The sequence below is a fragment of the Leptidea sinapis genome, chromosome 33, assembly GCF_905404315.1.
Source record: "Leptidea sinapis chromosome 33, ilLepSina1.1, whole genome shotgun sequence".
Taxonomy (NCBI): domain Eukaryota; kingdom Metazoa; phylum Arthropoda; class Insecta; order Lepidoptera; family Pieridae; genus Leptidea; species Leptidea sinapis.
This window is the reverse complement of record NC_066297.1, coordinates 6,651,020-6,672,974: the sequence shown is the minus strand read 5'-3', so window position 1 is coordinate 6,672,974 and position 21,955 is coordinate 6,651,020. Positions and strand designations below refer to the sequence as shown.

General features: G+C 36.2%; 1 protein-coding gene across 1 annotated transcript in view; it reads right to left on the bottom strand.

Annotated features, from left to right (window-relative positions):
• LOC126974687 (protein son of sevenless) overlaps positions 1-21,317 on the bottom strand; it is a 52,788-nt gene extending 31,471 nt beyond the window's left edge. Inside the window, exons 1-15 of the mRNA XM_050822245.1 lie at positions 21,007-21,317; positions 17,492-17,611; positions 16,071-16,202; positions 14,828-15,004; positions 13,862-14,071; positions 12,937-13,066; positions 11,606-11,709; positions 10,258-10,425; positions 8,177-8,241; positions 7,080-7,210; positions 6,028-6,128; positions 4,749-4,854; positions 3,862-4,003; positions 3,128-3,251; positions 1,781-1,961 (exon numbers count right to left, since the gene is read on the bottom strand). Coding sequence (XP_050678202.1) covers positions 1,781-1,961; positions 3,128-3,251; positions 3,862-4,003; positions 4,749-4,854; positions 6,028-6,128; positions 7,080-7,210; positions 8,177-8,241; positions 10,258-10,425; positions 11,606-11,709; positions 12,937-13,066; positions 13,862-14,071; positions 14,828-15,004; positions 16,071-16,202; positions 17,492-17,611; positions 21,007-21,102 — 1,987 coding nt within the window. The 5' untranslated portion in view covers positions 21,103-21,317. The remainder of the gene's footprint in view (positions 1-1,780; positions 1,962-3,127; positions 3,252-3,861; positions 4,004-4,748; positions 4,855-6,027; positions 6,129-7,079; positions 7,211-8,176; positions 8,242-10,257; positions 10,426-11,605; positions 11,710-12,936; positions 13,067-13,861; positions 14,072-14,827; positions 15,005-16,070; positions 16,203-17,491; positions 17,612-21,006) is intronic.
• Positions 21,318-21,955: the final 638 nt, after the last annotated feature.

The window sequence follows — 21,955 nt, the reverse complement described above, 5'->3', positions numbered from 1 at the left end:
AAATCTACTTTAGAACCAGCACGAAAACAGAAAAATAAATTAGCTACTTACTTTCTCTGATTAGTGTTGCTTTATTTAGTTTTATTTATCTTAACCTCTTTTAATTTCTCCATGTTTGAAAAGATTTTTACACCAATTATTAAATATGGTTACTATCACGGAATAGTGAAAACAAGTGAAAATGTAAGCTTACTTAGTATGGGAACAAATTAAAAGGTATTTGTAACATAAAAATGAATTCAATTGAGATTACTTTTCATGTCAATTACATCCATGACGCCGAAACGCCGAGAAAACACAGAAAAAATACTTTCAGTTTCACTTTTAATTGAAAATATTGAGATAAGATTTGATAAATTACCAAATTTTATGGCTCTTTTTTTAAGAACAATAGAATACATAATATAATGTACTACACGACCACATTATCTCTGGACCTCGCTAGAAAATGAAGCCCCCTCCCCTTCCCATTTTACCCCTCGCGCTCCCCCCTGTTGCGTCAGAACGGTTTGAAGTTTCATTACCGTTAGGTACATGTCGTGATATTTTCATGTTGTTTATTGAAGCTTAGTAGTTTATGTTGTTCTCTGACGCTATAATAGTTCTACCAGAAATATAAAATCTCTTTTTACTCAACCCAGAGTATTTCATTGATTTTTATAATTATAATAATAATCAGTATCACAACACAAGACCTTTACATCAATATACACTGAAAAAGCCTGTTTTGGACACGGTAACAAAGCAACGATGTGACGTCATCGCCTGTCTGCCTGTTCACGATAAACTCAAAAACTATTGCACCGATTTTCAGGCTGTTTTCACTAATGGTTCTCGAGGAAGGTTTTAGTATATACTTTGTTAAGTTTTTGTATATATTTACGAATTTTGTTGGAGGTGTCGGAAAAAATTTAGCTGTCTGGGAGCTATCAACGAAAACGCTGTCTGAACCTTTTGAGATATTACAAAAGAAAGTATGGTGGAATTGTGTATCTTAAATGGGCGTTTTTTTATTTTTTTGAACCTTGACTTTTGTCCTGTCCTATGGCTGTTTTATGCATGTAATATTTTTTTACATAATGTTTTCGTGAAATTATTTTTATGTATGAATAAATATAAAATCGACTTATTATTTTACTGCCTTAATAACTGTTACATATATTTATTAATTATATAAATTGAAAAAACCCTATTTTTAAGGATGTCTCACGACAAATAGCATTCAGAAAACATAAAAAAATCGTTATGTGTTCTTAAGGAGCACTGTACTCTTTTTTAAAGCAAGTATTAGTCTGATCTTATTGCATTGATTTTAAGTTCTATTTCTATACTGCATTTGCGTGACGACATTTTAATGTAATAGATATTAGAGTTGGATGCAGTCGTAACTCAGTAGAAAAAAAAAAAGAAATTATATTGTAACTCAGTGGAACATTAAGACGCTCAAGCTGAGACAAATTAATAACATTTAACAATAACCAGTATGCTTTTTATTAGAACTTTCAAAAAAGTATTATTTTCAAATAACAAAGATTATCAACAAGAAACCCCGAAAATATAAATTAGCTGTCAATAATTATTTTTCGTCAAATATTGACTTTGGTACACACGCCATATCACAAAAATTTAATTGACTTTGGTAAACAAAAAAAAAAAAAAAAACGCTCATATCTACAGAAAAGTCCGCGATGGCATATGTCTATCACTTAATGATAACTAACGACAGAACAGCGTCTGTCGGGTGAGCGTAGTGTAGTATAAAGTATTGTGTAAGACTAACTGGGGCGCGGCGTGTCGTACACCTCGCTGGGCTCGGGTATGTTGAACCGCTCGACGAGCAGCTCGAGGAGCTCGGCGGGCGAGCAGAACGAGCGGTACGTTGTGAGGAACGTGCGCACCAGGTTGAGGTCCGCGTGCACGTGGTACGTCAGCCGCTCAACCAGCTTCAGTAGCGTGGCGCCCTGCAATCAACAACAACGTTACATTTAAATTATAGTTTTAAATACGATAATAATAAATTTTAAATTCGCCTAGGCTGTATTGGTTTACTAGCAAGTTAGGCACTGTAAATCTAACTAGTCGTGGTTGCGCTTTATTCCGACGGTACCACATAAGTTGTATGAAACGCTGCTTGCTTCGTATATGCAATATGTAGACTGCCTACCGTAGGTAGTAAATAAACTTTAACACTAGTTCTATATTTATTTAGGTTCGTAATAAGGTAGGCAATGCTTAATTGCCTATTTATTTATTTATTATATGATATGCACGCCCCATATCGCCATATGTTGTAGCAGAATGGTTAAACTCACTCTCTGTCAAAATTTCATCATCTGGCGTATAATGAAATTGAATGGATTTAGTGAAAAGTTCAGTGTTAAAATACTGTTATTTGATTGAGTAATATATTATTGAAAATAAAGTTTTAAAAATAAATTAAATCAAAAGTTTAAACAATTTTAAGTGTATATATCAAATTTTAATACTAAAAGTTCTTAATTTTCACTGCTATCGGCAGTCTCTACAACCGCCATTATTAAACTAAGCAATGCTCTCACGTTCCGCACGCCCGGCACCCGCTCAGCTGTTTTGACGCCAAACCCGGCGCGGCCACTTGAAATGCTATAAGCACTTGTGTTTACATTAGCCGAGGTATCATTGTGCGGTTTATGTTAGGGGTTATAAGATAAACAAGCACTGTTATTGTGAGCAAAAAAACCGTGATTTGTAAAAGATTCGTGCTGTGATTTCGCCGCTCTTTCAGAATTGTACGAGAAATTGTGCCTATTTTGTTAAACGCGTCAAATTAAAAATATTGCAATTGAATTATTTTTACTATGGTGGACACTTTATAATATGATCTTATATTTTCTTACAAAAAAGTTTTTTTTTCTAAATAAAATATTAAAAAATAATGTTCCGGTTGTATGCTAAAAAAAGATGTCCGCCGCCAGCTAAATTCAAATAAATACTAATATATTTTGTCTTCAAAAGCGTTGCGCTTCGTTTTATGGCTTTTAAAACTAAAATCAATTAATAATACACCCAGTAAAAATTATCTGTGGTGGTTTTATCTACGGATAAGCAGACATTGGCCTTTTTTTAAATATAAACACCAGGTGCGTACCTTGATGAGCGGCGTGGGCGCGTCTTCCAGGACAATGTTGTCGGGAGAGTCGGGCTCCGCGAACCTGTACAGCGACACGGGAGGCAGCTTCAACGGGTGACGTCGCTCCAACTCCAACAGGATACTGTGACGTAAGAAAATACTAATTAAAAATAATTTATAGATCTACGTTGACCATTTTGTTTCTACCATTTGACCGCGTACAACGCAGAGCTGCACGAATTGTCAGAAATCCAGTGCTCTATGAACGGCTTGATCACTTGGCTTAGTGTAGACAAATCTGTCTTCTACCGTATTTATCTCAGGGAAGTTTCGAAGAGCTGTGAGGAGTTCCTCCACAGTGCGGTTTTCAAGGAACTTTCTTCCATGTACTACAAAGTTGTGGAATGAGTTTCCTTATGCGGTGTTTCCGGGACGATACGACATGGGTACCTTCAAAAAAAGCGCGTACACCTTCCTTAAAGGCCGGCAACGCTCCTGTGATTCCTCTGGTGTTGCAAGAGAGTATGGGCGGCGGTGATCACTTAACAGGTGACCCGTACGCTCGTTTGTCCTCCTATTCCATAAAAAAAAATGGATACCTTCAAAACCTTCTTTCTTCTTAACCCATGACTGATCCTGAGTAAAAGGATGATTTTTTAATTTACTGCCCAGACAGCGAGCTGATAAAGCGGAGTAGTTTTATAACTATAGTATGCAATGTTTAAATGGCGACTCATATGTCTGCGTGTAACCTGTCGAGGCTCCGGTCCAGCATGGGCTTGGTGTTCAGCATCACCAGGTCGCTCATCCAGCTCCGCTTCTCCGCGCCCGAGCCAGCCATCAACAGCACGGGCCCGCCCACGCGCGGACACAGCTCTATGAGGTGACGACCCTCTGTCAACAGTGATTTACATCATTACTATCAAAAATCAAATAACCCAGTACACAATACCATATTCATATATATAATAATATCATATTCGCGAGTTTAGACCATAGCCATATATTTATTTAGATATTCTTGTTTCGTTAATTTTTATAATATGATTTAAAATAAAATAATTAAATTTATTTTATTTGCCATTTTTTCTTAATTTATCCAGTTATATTCATAGTAACTAAGTAATTCTCACGTGGGCAGCCTTCGATCGTAACGTACGTAAAGATCCGTAAAATTTTCTCATCGAAAATACCAGTGTCTAAAAACGAAGGGTATCATCAACCACTGTGTGTTGCCATTGTAGACTTACGGTAAGCAGAAGAGGGCTGGACTCGGTTATGTCTAGATTCCCTGTGAGATCGAATCAAAAATAACGAGATCCATAGGAGAACTAAAGTCCGACATGAATGATTGCGAAACTGATGTCTGTGGGCAGGGCACATAGCTCGACGGACAGATGGCCGGTGAGGCAGTAAAGTGCTCGAATGGCGACCACGTAGTGAAAGACGCAGTGTTGGTACTTGATAGGCCCCCCATAAGATGGACAGATGATCTAGTCAAGATCGCTGGAATAAGTCGGATGAGGGCAAGGCAATACTAATCGTTATGGTGATCTTTGGGGGAGACCTTTGTCTAGCAGTGGACGTTGTCCCGGCTGAAATGATGATGACACAAGGCAGATCAGAGTATAGCACGCACCATCACAATCAGTCTTGTCCACGATCTCCAGTTTCCGTATGTGAAGCTTCTCCTTCATTTTCAGCTGCTGCACTCCGCTATTCGCCGCGTTACTGTTTACTGTCACCTGGGAGTGATAAATCATAGTACATATTTTCTTTGATAAACGCGAGCGTTACACATTTAAATAAAACACTTTTTAAAGACTTAAAACGCGTGTAATTGTAGCTGTGTTGTTTTCTCTACACATTGCGGATATTAAACACAGACGTCACTGCAAGTCAGCTGTATGTGAACACATAACAGACCGTCCAAACCACTAAATGGCTCTGTCGTAAATCTTACTACTCCACAGGTAAAAAGGAATACTCAGTGAGTTTCTTTCGCCGTTTCTTCTTTATTAAAGCGTCATTTGTTTCCGAAGCGATGGTAGTGTTTCAACTGACATCAAAAAGAATTCTAAAGGAATCAATGTTGAGAAAATAGCTGCCTTTAAGAAAGTACGTCTAGAAGCAATGCTGTAACATGGCAAAGGATACAAAAGATCCGATAAGGGATATGCAAGAACCCTCATTATAGCTAGCATAATATTTTTTATGAGAAAAAGTTACGAGACGAACAAGACGGGTGGTAAGTCATACGCCCTGACCAGAATGCAGTGCCGCTGAGGATTCTTAATGGAACTCGAAATTGAGCGGCATCGTAACTAGCTACGGCGCTCTTCAGACCGAAACACAATGTTTATATTATATATATATTTTATACTGATAGCAAAAATAGGCACCAGTGAGTAGTACTCACTAAGCCGCCATTTATTGTTGTAACCACACAAGTGGATGAAGGTTTTGGAAAATGGAGGTAGACTAAAGGTCAATATCGCATGATAATATCTGGGATGTAGAAGAGTAACCAAGGAAGAGTTTATCCATTTATGACTTAGTGTGTTCCGAAGAGCTGTTTCACGTGATTCCTGCCGCCGAATTCCACCTTCACACAACACGCCACATATTACGATATCATCCCCAACATCTGGATGTGTGGTGTTCCTCCACAGTGCGGTTTTAAGGTATTTTCTTCCACGTACAACAAAGCTGTGGAATGAGCTTCCTTGTGCGGTGTTTCCGGGACGATACGACATGTCATAAAAAAAGCGTGTACACTCTTCTAAAAGACCGGCAAAGCTCTTGTGAGTTTCCTCTGTTGTTGCAAGAGAATGTGGGCGGCGGTGATCACTTGACACCAGGTGACTCTTCCGTCTTCCTTGGAGAGACGAGCGTGATGACATGTCGAGTATACTCACGATACTTGTAGAAGGCTTGCATAGTAACAGTAGACCATCGAAGAGGAACGCGCGACGCTCGGCCAGGCGCCGCCCGGGTCCCACCTTACTTAACGTGTCCTCTGTAAATCATTATCAAATTGAATACTTAATTTTTGAATCCATAACTCAAAGTAGTTTGAAAAGAGATGCTTCAGACGCGAGAATACAACACACTAAGGGGTTTTTTTTTTTTAAATGAGAAAAATAAATAAATACTACACGTCCACATTATCTCCGGACCAGCTGGAACGTTTCACCCTCTCGCGCTCGTCCTGTTGCAGCAGTACGGTTTGTAACGTTTTGACTTTTGTTGTTAATAGTTCTTTAGTTTCTGTTAAATGCCATTTATACTTAACCCGGATTCTTACTTTGATTTTTCATCATTATAAAAATAAAATAATCAGTACCACAACACACACCTTTACATCAATGAATAATACAGAAAAAATAAATCTATATTTATTTATTAATAATAATGGTGCTTGATGTGACGTCATCGACGTCAGGTCCAGAGATAATGTAACCGGGTAGTAAGAGACTTATTGTTACATCATAGATGAGAAACAAGCAACAAAACAAATTATTACTGTTAAAAATTATTATCAATTATCATGTTTTCGTGTAAGTGACTACGTTTTTAATGAGAAATCTTGAAACCTAAGATAAAAAATAACATTACATTACTTTTTTCTTGAAATAGACGGATGGCTATCACTCTATTTCCAAGATGTTGTGTATTAATGAAGCATTGACATAAAATAACCCACTAGACTCACAATCACGCTCAAAAATTGTCTGATGCAAAACTCTGCTTACGCGTCTATAGGCAGAGTTTTCGTTCAGTTGAGTCTCGACCGCGCTTTAAGCACAACGCCATGCAATGACGAGGTGTTCAGCGAATGTATACAATAAAATGCTTATATTATCGTGATGTCATAGTTGTGTTTAATCGCTGATTGACCGCGAAGCACTGATAATGCATGTTAACATTTTTAGTTATAAATAAATAAGTCGCAGAAGTCAGAATGTACCTCGTATGAACTCGTTGCAGCACTGCGCCACGTCTCTCGTGTCCCAGTTGTCGATCAGTTTCGACAGCTCGTTGCACTTTTCTATCGCCTGTTGCCGTCTCGCTCTGGCGGCGCCGCGGACCGCACCCTCACTGTAAAACATACGAGAGAGACATTAGCGTTAAGTAATTTTTTTTTATGGAATAGGAAGACAAACGAGCGTACGGGTCACCTGGTGTTAAGTGATCACCGCCGCCCACAATCTCTTGCAACACCAGAGGAATCACAGGAGCGTTGCCGGCCTTTAAGGAAGGAGTATGCGCTTTTTTTGAAGGTACCCATGTCGTATCGTCGCGGAAACACCGCATAAGGAAGCTCAGCTTTTGTAGTACGTGGAAGAAAGTTCCTTGAAAACCGCACTGTGGAGGACCGCCACACATCCAGATGGTGGGGATGATATCCTAACTTGTGGCGTGTCGTGCGAAGGTGGAATTCGGCGGCAGGAATCAGGTTAAACAGCTCTTCGGAACACTCCCTGTGATAAATGCGGTAGAAGACACACAATGAAACGACATCTCTACGCAACGCCAAGTGATCCAGCCGTTCACAGAGCACTGGGTCCCCGACAATAAAAAAATACCGGTAATTAATTTTAATATAATTAACTTCCTGATATAAAAATACGTGCATGTTATACATTTACGTCATATTAATGGAAATTATGTAAACAATTGAAATTAATATGGTTTCAAACTCTCAGTCAGCCAGAACATTAGAGTTGCTTGTTAGGTGTAAACAGGTATAATATATATATACATATATACTACTATACACATAACAGCAGAATCGAGCATTCGGTTCTTTGCTATCAAGTCGATATCGAATATTTATTTGAAACTTTTGACAGGTCGCTTTTTAACATTAACAATAGCTTTAACCGGCGACGATTGGACAGTTACGGTTAGCAGTTAAAGATATGACGTCATGTAAAAATGGCTATTTAACATATTGTTTCTAAGCGGGTACTATAACATGTTTGTTATTTTTAAAGTTAGTTGATGCAAACCAGACCTAATTATTAATCATTCTTATTTAGGTAATACTTGTCATGTACATACATTTTAGGTCCATTTCCTAGAGCTTTGACTAGTAACTTCTTAATTGGATGAAGATTGCATTCCACCTGTAAATAAATCGATAATATTATATTAATACGACATAAACAATAAAAATACAAGTATAAGAAAATAAGTAGTCTTACAGTTATTATAATTAACTATTGTTCAAATCATTCTCATATCAGTTCTGTGATTTTAGCTTTTATATACAGGATGATAATTGATGATGGAATGACAAGATGGAACGGCGATTTAGCCAAAATCGCCGGAATACGTTGGATGAGGGCAACGCAGAACCGATTGTCGTGGAAATCTTTGGGGGAGGCCTTTCTCCAGTAGTGGACGTCTTCCGGCTGATGATTCTGATTATGATACAGGGTGTTATCGTAAAGTGTGACCAGGCGATTATTCCTTAACTACTAATATATACATACATTTATATGGCACAGTAATATATTAAAATTTTTGATACTTCTCATTTGATTTATAAAAAGTTATTTATGTCGTTTTACTGATTAGGTAACGTACTTACAATATCAGTTTAAAGTTTTTTTGATATCTTTTATAGTTAGGGTAAAATCTCCTTGTCGCCTACTCCTAAATTCGATATTCGATATATCGTGGCATTAGTCGTGTCGAATCCTACTGAGTTACATCGTATTCAAAGTCGAAACGACGAATGAACGAACGAAACATTTTTCGATATTATCGGCCCTAACCCTACTCTTAGTTGAAAATGTCAGAGACGAGTATTCGAATTTGACAAATAATCAAACTTCACTTTTACGATAATCCTAGACAGCCTAGACGGCGTCGTTGAGATTTTTTTTGATCGTTTATGCGTAGAAAGTAATGCAAATGGCCGCCTGAGAAATAGGAAGTCGACGAGAAGGGTTACTTAGTTGCTTTTTCTTACATTTTATTATCCGCAAGTTTTGTCTTATTTATTCAATTTTAAATGGCCATATTATATTCATTACAAATTATTTAAATGTTACATCATTTACAATTGTGTAAATGATGGAAATTGATGGTGCAGAGTCTGGCATGGTACTTAGCGCCTAAATGATGTTTTGACTGTTGATACTTCACAAAATATTAAATAGTAACACCTCCTATATGAACCTCCAGTGAACTCAAACTATAGACGAAACAGCTTTATGATCTGCGCAAAATTTCAACAGTTTACCGGTTGAAATGAAATAAATAAAAAAAAATTCAGACAGCAAAAACCGCCGGTAACCAATCTTAAATTAAAGTAGGTAACATTAATTAAAAATAACAATATTATATAAGAAAAATTTTGGTACAATATTGAGGTGGTAATGTTTTACAGTTTTCAAAATAAAATTATTATTATACAATCTCAACAGGAATCCTGCTCTTACCCTACGCATTACAGCATAAAAAGCGTCAATATAAGCGTCAACCCTGTGTACCGCGAACATACTCGACGCACTACACCTTCATGGCAACCCCAGTAGAGTTCGAAACACATTGTTGTATGAGAGCTGAGAGGTGTAGAGCGCCTGGCTTTGTACTTTGCTAGTAGGATTTGAAAACGGCTCGGGAACCGAGGGAGGCTTTGCACAGGATGCCGGCTAGATTATAGGTACCACAACGGCGCCTATTTCTGCCGTGAAGCAGTAATGTGTAAGCATTATGTCTCAAGATGACGAGCGCAGCTGTAGTACCGCTCAGATATTTTGGATTTTTCAATAATCTTGAGCAGCGCTGCATTGTAATGGGCAGGTCGTATCAATAACTATCAGCTGAATGTCCTGCTCGTCTCGTACCTTATTTCCCAAAGGAAACAACCTTCGTTTTGTTCACACGTAACGTAATATAATAAATCAGAACAAAAAATGTTTGACTCGAGTATACCTTAATATATTCTGACGACATGCGCACGACGTATTACTACATAGACACCAAGAGAACATAAATATGGTAGCGGTAATAGTAATGTCTTTCATAGAGGTTGAAATCATGTGGCAACATGTACCAGGGCTTCATATACAGTTGAGAGGTTCATGCACAATGCAGGTTTCACTTCTGACATGTGTACTTTTTTTTTATACCTGCTTGAAGCTCTCGCGGTCGTCGGTGGCTGGGGCTATCTGCAGCAGCGCCAACACGTAGGTGTGATAGAGCAACGCGTGCGTCACGGGGCTGAGCAGTAGCTTCGGCAGGTAGTACTTGACGGCCAGTCGGAACCCGTGACCTGCCGTGTCCAACCGCTCCGACAACTGAAATGTTGCAATATCAAAGTTAACTTGGAAAAAAGAAAGAAAATATGCAAAATATTTAACCTACATTACTATTTGTTAATCTAATATATAAAATTCTCGTGTCATGGTGTTAAACATTGAACTCCTCCGAAACGGCTTGAACGATTCTCATGAAATTTTGAGTGCATATTGGGTAGGTCTGAGAATCGGACAACATCTATTTTTCATCCCCCTAAATGTTAAGTTTCACGAATTTTTTTTTTAATTTTTTTGACATTTTATTTAAATTTGTTTGATTATGAGTCACCATTAAAAAATAAATACAACTTCAAATTTTCACCCATCTACGATCAACAGTTACTTTTGTATCGCGATTTTAATATCGGCAATACAACGTTTGCTGGGTCAGCTAGTATTATTATATAACTATTAAATTGAAATGTAACGCTTTTTACACATTATGCTGAGGTGAAAGTCAATTTTGCAATTTGATATATAGTATTTTTTTCTGATTAACGCGAGTATTACATTTTTAAATAAAACTGTTTTGTAACTGTGTTTTTACAATAGATTTAGCGTATAAGTTTAATTTCTATTATTCTTTTAGTTGACCCGACGTAATTTAGTATTTCTTTTTTTTCTTTTGTATTAAGCAAGTTAAGTATTAAAATTAAGCATATATTTTGTTTTCATTGACCTCTTTGTGTGAATGTGTCAGTTTTTCTTCCAAAATAAATTCAATTTCATATATATTATACTAGCTGATGCCCGCGACTTCGCCCGCGTAGAAAAGGGTTTTTTAGAAATAATAAGCAAGTTTGGAATTGAAGATTAACTCGTGTCCTATTCCAGTTCCGATTCCCGTTCCCAACATATTATATGAAACTTATTTCGAGGAAGATTGCTATGGCAAACTAAACCTACTATTGGCATACTTATAGCTCATCGAAGTGAATCGGTTCAGTAGCTCCGGCGTAAAATTGTAACAAACAAACTTACATTCACATTTATAATATTAAGTAGGGATAACAGGTTGACCTGGCACCACAAGTAGCACTCATACATGAGTTGACGCATGGACCAGCGATCGTTCCTTTCGCACATATTTGAGGGTACAATCGCGCACAAATTTATAACTCTTCTAAATCAATATTATTTTTACTACTGGTGGTCTTAACTTGAATAGTCCTTTACTCACTTCAGGATCGTCGACAATCCTCTGTAGTGCGTCCCTCGACTCTTTCCTCGTCACGATGTTTGCATATCTAACATAAGCCCGAAACTCCTCCACTTCCGCCAATTCTAAAAAATAACACATTTTATAAGTAAATAACATAACTATTACGTTTTCATCCGCGTTCACGCATCGGGGGGACACACATACAAACAAATTTGGTCTCTTCACCATTGTTACGTATCTCTTCCGGGGGTAATACGTCACAACAACCGACCAATCACAACACGCCAATTCATGTGACGAGGGTATAAAAGAGCGGTTTCCGGCTTATTCAATTCAGTCAGTGTCAACATCTCCTGAGGATACCTCGTGTAGAGGCGAAATACGTGTCGGATTTAATCAATTAAGACAAAACTCTTCCGATAAACGACATCCGTTGTTTGTTTGAATAAAAGAAATTGAGTTTTTGCAAATCACTACATTGTATAAAACAAGGTTGCTTTACACAGTCTGTCTGTCCCTACGTATGCTTAGTATTTTCATATTTATAATACCAAATAAATACTGATAATTTTAGAGGTTTCTAATGTGTCGTAAATAAACACATTTTTTTTTTTACCTAATACATGATAGATTAAAATAATGTACTCTAGCATTGTACACCTAAGGCCCGGTATCCACCAAAGCGGAGAGAAGAGAAGATGTATTGTGATAACTAATCAGATTTCGTTATTTCCACATCTCCTTTCCGCTTAGCTTCGGTGGAAATTAATCAAGAGGAGATGCCTCATTTGTCTATAGAATTATGTGCCGCGTCGAGCGATCAAGCAGCGCGGCAGTGCGGAGATGAAGGCGGCCGGGCGGCGCCTGCGCTCTTGCGTGGTTTTCGCCGTTGTTATCTCCCCGCGCCTAGCGCACCCGAAAGCGTTGCTATAAGCAGAGCTCACATCTCCTCTCCGCTCTGGTGGAAATAACCTGACAGCTCTTCTCCACTTTGGTGGATACCGGCCCTTATAAGTTCTCCAAAAAAGTCCGCAATTTTATATGTCTATCTCTTAGGGATAACCTACAGGAACCATTTCTTATCAACTGCTTTTTACGAGAATGTCATTTAAATGAATATATTTGAAGATATTACAGATTTAAAATGCATGAACGCGGTACCGACGGGGGACCGCCATCGCGTGCATATAAATACCTCTAAAAGAACATATTTGTACTGTCTAATGACAAAAAAGCTGTAAGCTTTATTAAATAAAAACATTCTGTAGTATATATTTTAGTATCCGCATTACAGCCATGTGGGTCGCTAGTATTTCATATATCACTTTAAGATAAAAAGAGTTGAGTACCTTCAAAGCAACTGCCAATGTAGGGTTGCGTCGAATCCTGTGATACCTCCATAGCATCTTCGAGATTGCCCAATAGAGTAACCGTTAACTCATATATGTCCACTATGTTGCCAAATATTAGTGATATTGTCTGAAATGCACAAATTATAGAATCAATTTCTGTCAAAGGATACAACAAATATCACTATGTATGTCGAATGAAACTACTTGAATTTTTTAGTACTTATATAATATACTAGTTGACCCGGCAAACGTTGTTTTGCCATATAAAGTATAATTCACGCGATAGTTTTATAAGTAATAAAATATTGCCTATATTATAGCCTGTACATCATTTTGTTCTATTGTCAATAGTTTTTGCAGCGCACGCAAAAATAGGTTTTCGATTTTACACCTTGTGTTACAAAATAGCAATATTATTACGGATCCCTAATTTTGAAAAAAAAAACAGCCTATAGCCTTCCTCGATAAATGGACTACCCAACACTGAAAGAATCATTCAAATCGGACCAGTAGTACCAGAGATTAGCGCGTTCAAACAAACAAACAAACACTGCAGCTTTATAATATTAGTATAGATGACAAGAAAAGCACTAGTTAAGGTTCCGGAGCCAAATGGCAACATTTACACACAAAAATAAAAATTTTGGGGGTCTCCATACTTCTGAAACTCTAGAGAGGTTTGATGAAAAAAATTAGATATTTTGAGCAGTTTTTTTGCCTTTTCCATTTAAATAATTTAATATCATTTTTCTTTCTTTAAAACTTTTATATTATGTTACTTGCTGCCACGGAACTCATCATGGGCGAGTCCGACTCGATATTAGTCGCTTTTTATATTTGTTTAAATTTATAATAAAATTAAATATGGGCTTAGTGCAAACCTTGGGGCACCCCACAATAATTTCATATATTTGTCACTTACCCGGTTGTCCGAATGCAGAATTTTTTCAAGTTCATCCTTAAATACTCGTATAATAAGGTTCAAATCCCTCAGAAAACTTCTCTCATCAGCTAATAAGTCTCTCACTAGTTCTCCGTATGTGAGTGAACCTCTCCGACCTCTATCCAAAGCCGAAACGCCAGCAGCCACACCAGCCAATTCTGATTCTTGGTAAAACATGTCCATCAAGAGCTGAAAATGCCAATTATTTAACTACTTAATTTATTCATAATTAATGTAAAATTTAGTTTGTGTTAATTATATTTTACTCTTTAAATTGTGTGTGAAATGTATAAACAGAGTTAAAGTAACCACTTTAATATTATAGATAAACAGGTATCGCATTTAAACGCTGCGGAGGACTCAAAGAATCATTGGTTTGTGTCAATAACATATTTTTTAACTTATTTAACTAATATCTTATATCTGCCTATCATCGATATATTTTATTGTTTTCTTTAAAAAAATAAGAGATTCTTATGATTGACGGCGCCATAAAAATACAGACTGTCATATTTGAAGTTATTTTTTTTACGATTTTATAATGATACGTTACTCGAACGGTTAGCTCAGTTGGCAGAGCACTCGCACTGAACACTCGTGGTCGTGGGTTCGAGTCCCGCATCGTTCATAAAATTTTGTTTTCAAATTTTATTTGTGTATTAATCCTAGAAGTGAAGGTTATCATTTTAAAAAACATATCAAATTGTTTAATATTTTTTATTTTGTGGGTTGATTGTATGAGACTGTGCTGTCACGCTCGGGTAAAATCGGTTCGGTTAGACTAAGAGAGCGCGATCAGTCAAAGCAAAATTTAGCAGAGTTTTTTTTATTATTGCTAGTTTAATAATACAAGATCGTATGAGATTTTATCCCTCAGCATATATTATGTTTCTGTGTTTTTTAATGTACAGTTTTGACATAATATCTGATAGATATAAAACCAACCTTATCAGCACACATAGCCGTCTTGATATCACTGCTCGTGATAACCAGGTAGCCGGACTTCTGGGATATCTCCTTCACAAATGTCCCTGACAGCCTCAGTACATCTGTGCTTATGTACTCTAGTATCCCTATCATGAACGCTGTCACTGAGGGGTCAATTTTGTGAGGGAAGACCTCCTGAAATATTAAACGCTCGTACATTTACACACTTTATTAATTGCACAGCAAGCCCTCATGTCTGAGGTTCGTGGTCAGCCAGTCAGATTATGCAACTGCATCGGGAGTGGATGATCTGCTTCCACCGCTTTCTGTCCAGGTCTTCTCTTACAACCATGGAGAATTTCTCTGACGAGTCTTTAATTTGGCGAATCCCATCTTCATGGAGAATGACCGCGCGATCTTTTGCCGTTGGTATTTCCAACCACAGTTATTTTTTCCAAACTTTCATCGCCTGTACCCATTATGTGGCTAAAATATGTTGTCTGCATATGGTAAGTAGATTGTGACTATGGTAATTCACGGGTTATTTCTTCAACCAGACGTCTACATTCTTAGTAGATAGTCTGATCCTACGATGGGAGGTGTTGAAGACAAATTTTATAAAAAGAGAGAAAAAATATTTTGAATTTTTCATTTGTATGGAGATATGATATTGTACCCCACTAAATTCTTTGAGCAGGTACAATTTAATGCCCACGTCAACATTTGATTACATCCTGGGTAAAATATCACCCAAAATCACCAGAGAGGATACAGACATTGGAAAAAGTATTTATACCGAAGAGAAATTGTACATTGTATCCCTAAGGTATAAAACAAGATTTTAATGAAGAAAGACTTTGTGTAAAATTAAAAGTTTGTATCCCCGGGCAGGGCAAGTCCTATTTCTAACATCAGAGATATATCTACCCAACAAAGTCGTCTCAAATTACATGACGTATACAAAAGTGACGAGACGGGAAAAGGTTAAGTCCCACCAGTGGTCCCCTGCGTCATTTCAGAGCCAACGTGTGAAGACTAGAAGCATGAGCAACGAGCATGCAAACTTCCGTGGTATTTACAAAACAGCAGATGACGTCGGCGCCTTTAGATGGGAAAGTCCCTTAGGAACTGCAATGTGGAGGTGAGAAACGGGCAATCTGCTCACGCGATGTAAAATAAAAACCAGACACCCATGGACATGCGTGGCATATGGGTATGAACCCTAAGCTTATAGATAAGCCCATACGCATAAAAGCGGTACCTTCTGAAGTAGGTGGTGTAGTTTGTCAGCTGGCAAGAGCAGTTTTCTCCGTTTTGGGGCATCTCTGGCCTCTCCCAACGCCCAGCGGTCCAAAGGATTCGGGAAAGTCCGCGCTACCCTCTCTTCAACATCCTGGAAGATTTATTTAAATCACGTCATATCTATAGCAAGAAGTAGGAAATGAAACTTCTTATATTATGCTAACTTTGAACACTATCGACAATATTTCATGTCATATATTATATATATTTATAGCCAAATGGCAAAAAACACTTTTTTCCGAAACTATAAGAACTATACTGTTGAAACTTGGTAAGTAGATGTATTCTGTGAACGTAAACTGAATAGTTTGCGCTAGAGACACTTCCAAAGTGGTAAAATGTGTGTAATCCCCCCCCCTGGAACTTCTAAAACAAGATAATGATAAAACTAAAAAAAATATATGTACATTAGCATGCAAACTTCCACCGAAAATTGTTTTGAACGAGATCTAGTAAGTAGTCATTTTTAATACGTCATAAATCGTATTATCAATAACTTATATTAAAAAAATACGCTATTATTAAAACATCGATTAGTTACAATGAACTACAAGAACTTTTAAATTGTTACTTGCTGCTACGTAACCCCTTCATGGGCGAGTCCGACTCGCACTCATAAGAAAGAGAACAGTACTTTGTCTACCTAAAATTATGAACATTGAACACAATACTTATTAGTGAGTGTGCCAACGTGGAAATCCTCCTAGTGACAGGCATTGACGAACAATAAACAGCTCCAATCGCCTATTATTAAGGTTGTCAAAAATTATCCGAGCGCCATTGTATAAACGTATATATTAACTTATACAGATAACATTAAGACATTCATTCGAATTAACACCTTAATTCGTGGCAGTAATGTTCAAAGCGGTAAAGTAACACGAGGCAAGAATATTTTGTTTTATCAACTAAAATGTAATTATCTAGCAAAATGAATAAAAAGAAGTTAGTTACACAATTTTGTTAATTTAAAGAGGCAATTACCTGAAATAAGTCAGTAAGTAATCCTTTTTAAGTTTGGATATGCTGTTATTTGGACAGTTTTTCAGTGAACACTCTGTCATTGCGTGGTGTTGTATTCAAAGCGCGGTCGCAACACAACTGAACGAAAACTCTGCCTAATAGACGTTTGGGCAGAGTTTTACTTCAGACAATTTTTGAGTGTGATTGTGAGTCTAGATGTTTATTGACATCAGTCATGACAGGACGTAAACAGAGTAGGGTGATGAACTAGTGATTAAAAATTTCCTTGGGATAGCTTTTTGACATTGTTTTTATTTATTTTTTCTAATAATATGTTCTGTAATGGTAAATAATTAACCATTTTTTTCTTGCTAATTCTTAAATAATGGTTTAAAGAGTGTAGAATTTAAAATTAACCTGTATAGTAACTGGCACTGGTATGGCACACAGCATGGAAAGTAGCCGGAGACATAGTGACTCCACAAACTCAAAGGCTGTCTGCTCTGCAGACAACGATGGATGTAAGTTCTCCAGGATCTAAAAAGAAAATTGATTTTAGTCAGGGGACCAAAGTAAAGAAGAGTTTGTAAATTAATATTTACTTGCAGCAATTTGAAGTTACATCAGGTCACATCATTAAATGAGATTTGTTATTTTAAAGTGATAAACTCACTTTTGGTATTCATTTTACAAATTAAATTTGTGACCAAAATTTATGAGTGAGGGATATCAGTATGAAATACCAAATTTAAAATCAAAATTTTATAAACAATGCGAGACTCGAACCCCCGATCTCTCGCATTCCGTGCGAGTGCTGTCCCAACCGAGCCAACCGTTCGTGTGACATATTGTTGATAATATCTTGTATGCTTTGTTCAAATCTCAGGTTGTGGTTTCATCTACAGGATCTACTTTACAGTAGAGTACCTGCTCAACCCCAAAAGAAGTGATGGTTATCACTATAATAAAACATAACAAATTGTTTAGGTACATCAGTTAGAGGAAACCAGGATTCCACACAACTCTTCATGTTACTTTTAAGCCAAGCTATTGCTAGAGGCTCATCGTCAGTTGCTTCTTCAAGCAATCCCTTTATTTCCGAGCGAAATAATAAAGCCAGATTCAAATTAGGATGAGTTTCGGTACATTAAAACTTCAATGATCTTTTTTATGTGTTCAAAAGACTATCTTTGTCTGTATCTATATCTGTTTCATATTAGACCTCTAATGTATGTAATGTAAGACTATCTCGTCTTATTTCGTTCAGAAAAGTGTTCATTACATTATAAGCACAGTTCATAAATTTTTATTACAAATTTTTTTCTTTTGAGATTTGTGAATACACGTAAATAAAAGAAGTCATTCATCTTGATCATCAACTAGCTGACCCGGCAAACATTGTTTTGCCATATAAAGTATAATTCACGCGATAGTTTTATAAATAATAGCCTAAGTGTTATTCTGGTGTGTAAGCTATATTATTGTAAAGTTTCATCAAAATCCATACAGTATTTTTTGCGTTAAAGAAGTTCAAACATACATCCAGACATACAAACTTTCACATTTATAATACTAATAGGATGGTCAGGAGTCTGTAAACAACAAAAAATATTGCTCAAAATCAAAATTTATAATGGTTTTGGCGCGAAACCACAATAGGACTCAATGTGATCCTGATGATTCCATTTCCGAAAGAGTAGTAGGAACGGAATCCACAGCTGGATTTGTAATAACAGTGATCTGATCATGACTAAATCCTTTGAGTTTCAATAAGTCTATTTTTAAGTTTAGTTTTTCTCCATGATTTACAGATTTGGAAAGAATCCATACAAGATTGAAATATTTAAGTTTAGATTTTCTTTGGGCATTTAATTCAAGAAATCAAACAAATTACATAGAAAGAAATTCAGCATATTGCAATTAGATTGCACTAAAAACAAGGGATGTTCTGGACACCACACTGGTCAATGTCACGGGTCACCTTCCTTATAGTCCTGATATGACACCATGTGACTTGTTTTTATTCCATAAAATATAAAAATCAACTGAAAAGATCCAGTTTTCTTTGCCAGAACAGTGTATGAGCTTTAACAGTGTATGAGAAGGCCATAGAAGGAGTACACTTCATTATCATATCCATATATTTTTTTTAATTTCTCAGAACTTTGAGTGCCCTATGTAATTAACTGAATAACAATCCCCCCACCGTTTGGCGTTAATATTTTGAGACCACGCAGTTGCCGAGATTGGCGAGATTTTGGCGCGGGCGCAGCCGTCAATGCGTATTATTTTACGTGTATTAATAGATTGCTTATAATTAGGATGAATTGAATGAATGTACCTGAAAGCTAATGAATCAAGCTATAAGACCATGCAAATAAAAGAATCTTATAAACAAAATAAAGGTCAGAACTTGGTGAGGGAATAGTGTGCAGTATGGCACTTTCAATTTTTGTGAATCTGAAAAATCTAGTCCCCTGGGGCACTGCCGATTTTGGAAAGTGAAGTAAGTTAATTATTTGAGAGAATAAGTCTTAGTTACCTTGGCTTCTTCTCAGCTGAGTAGTGAAGCAATAGTTAGTTTAGCATTTAATTGTAAGTACCTTCACATGTCACGCCACAAATTAGGATATCATCCCCATCTGGATGTGTGGCGGTCCTCCACGGTGCGGTTTTCAAGGAGCTTTACTACTAAGCTGTGGAATGAGCTTCCTTGTGCGGTTTTTCCGGGACAATACAACATGGGTACCTTTAAAAAAAGTGTGTACACCCTCCTTAAAGGCCGGCAACACTCTTATGATTCCTCTGGTGTTGCAAGAGAATGTGGGCGGCAGTGATCACTTAACACCAGATGACCCATACACTCGTTTGTCCTCCTATTCCAAAATTATCATATTATATCCAAAATATATAAAAAAAAGTGACAGAGAAACAAATGTTATCTGGAAGAAAATAGTTTTGAATTCTGAGACCAGTAAATAATTTTACAGCCCTATAATAATTGAAACAAAAGAAAGGGAGAAAAATCATTTATTCACTCAGGTCAAAATGACACTTATCAATGTCAGATATAACCACCACTTTGTAAAGGTTAAGCTTTAATGAGAAGAAGTGACAAGAAACTCATGTAAGAGTGTTAAAATCTAAGTGTACAGTTTCAGCACTTACCATATTATTTTATAGAATGTTATATTGTGTCAAGTGATGCACTAAAATTTCTGAAACTTATTGACTTATGTAAGTTCAAAAAAGAAAAAGAAATGAATTATCATGAGTGATAGTGGCCCGGCTTCAGAGTATGTTGACACTGATGACAGTGACTATTTACTTTTGCACCCCACATGTTTATTATCTCCTAGTGCATAAAAAGCATGCACAACGAAATGCTACCAGGGACACATTGTTGAAATTAGATATTAGATACTTAGTTTTTGTTTGTTTGTATTTTGTATGTTCCAATCCAGAAAAATATACTTCTTTAAATATAAATAAATAAGTATGATATCAATCTAGAATTTATATACACAATTTTTGAGACCATTATGGCTTAAATAAAAAATTTAACTACTGAAAGAATTTAAAATAATAATGAATAGAAAAAGAAACTACCACTACACTGTAAATAATTAGAAATAGATAACTGAAAGTACCTTGAAATGAATCATCTCTTGAGCTTTGGATATGTTACCAAGAGGTAAACATTACCAAAACTACAATACACTTACTACTACTACAATACACTACAATACTTACTACTACAATAGCCTTATAGGTAATAGAAACTTTATCCAAATATTTATGCGATTTATAAAAGCCGCTAAACTGATTCATATTATACGAGAAACAAAATATTATGTATTATTTTATATTATCCTATAGGTTTATTTTTTCAAGTTCATTGTTTTTGTATTGACACATTATTGTAAGCAAACCTTTCGAAAGGAATTGAGGAATAATCCTCGCCATTTATCCACGTTTTCCGGATCCTGGAAGTCATATCCTCGACTTTCCTCCACCGTTGGCAGCATTTTAGCTGAAGCACCCGCAACGAAATCATGTAAACACACAAAATCACTTCCAAGTTAAAACCATTTCTACGATCTTCATGGCTCGAAACTTGACGCACAGAATCAGAGGACTAAATCATCAGGTTAACAATATTTAATACAATCTATAATACAGCTTTTTATTTCAAAATACTATTTACGAAAAAATAATCACTGATTCATTTGATCGGCAAACCGACGCCATTTTCAATTAATGTCAGTCTGATTTTTTCCACTTACAAAGAAAAGACATTTAATGATCTGTGGGTATTGGCTTACTTCATTTGATGTCATTGAAATATTGGATGGCTATTGGTTAGGGGTTATGACGTTAGAGATCTTTCTGTGCCTTCATTGATTTTTTTGTATTTTTTTAATCTTTTAACAGCTTTTGATACAAGTATTCCCTATTATTATTATTTGTAACTTACAAATTACAATTATTATTATTCGGTTTTCAAGTCAAACTATTAACTGTTGTCTCTTATACTTATTCGAAGTAAACTTCATATTTTGAGTATTATTTCAAAATTCAATTAATGATGGGTACATATAATTAATGGGCAATTAATTAATAATTATAATAATGGGTTCTTACAATGTTAACCCTTGGTTTATTTATTTAGATTCACCATTGGTAATTACATTTATAATTATGCTAAGTTATAAAGGTCTTATTACAAAGTTAAATACCGCATGCGAAAAGATGTGTGAAATACTTATATAAAATAAGTAAAACTTAAAGTTAAAAGTTTTAAATGGGTTTATGTGACCCTGTGAACTCATATAGTAAATTATTCAGATTCTAGCGATGAGGATGTTATAATAAATGTGT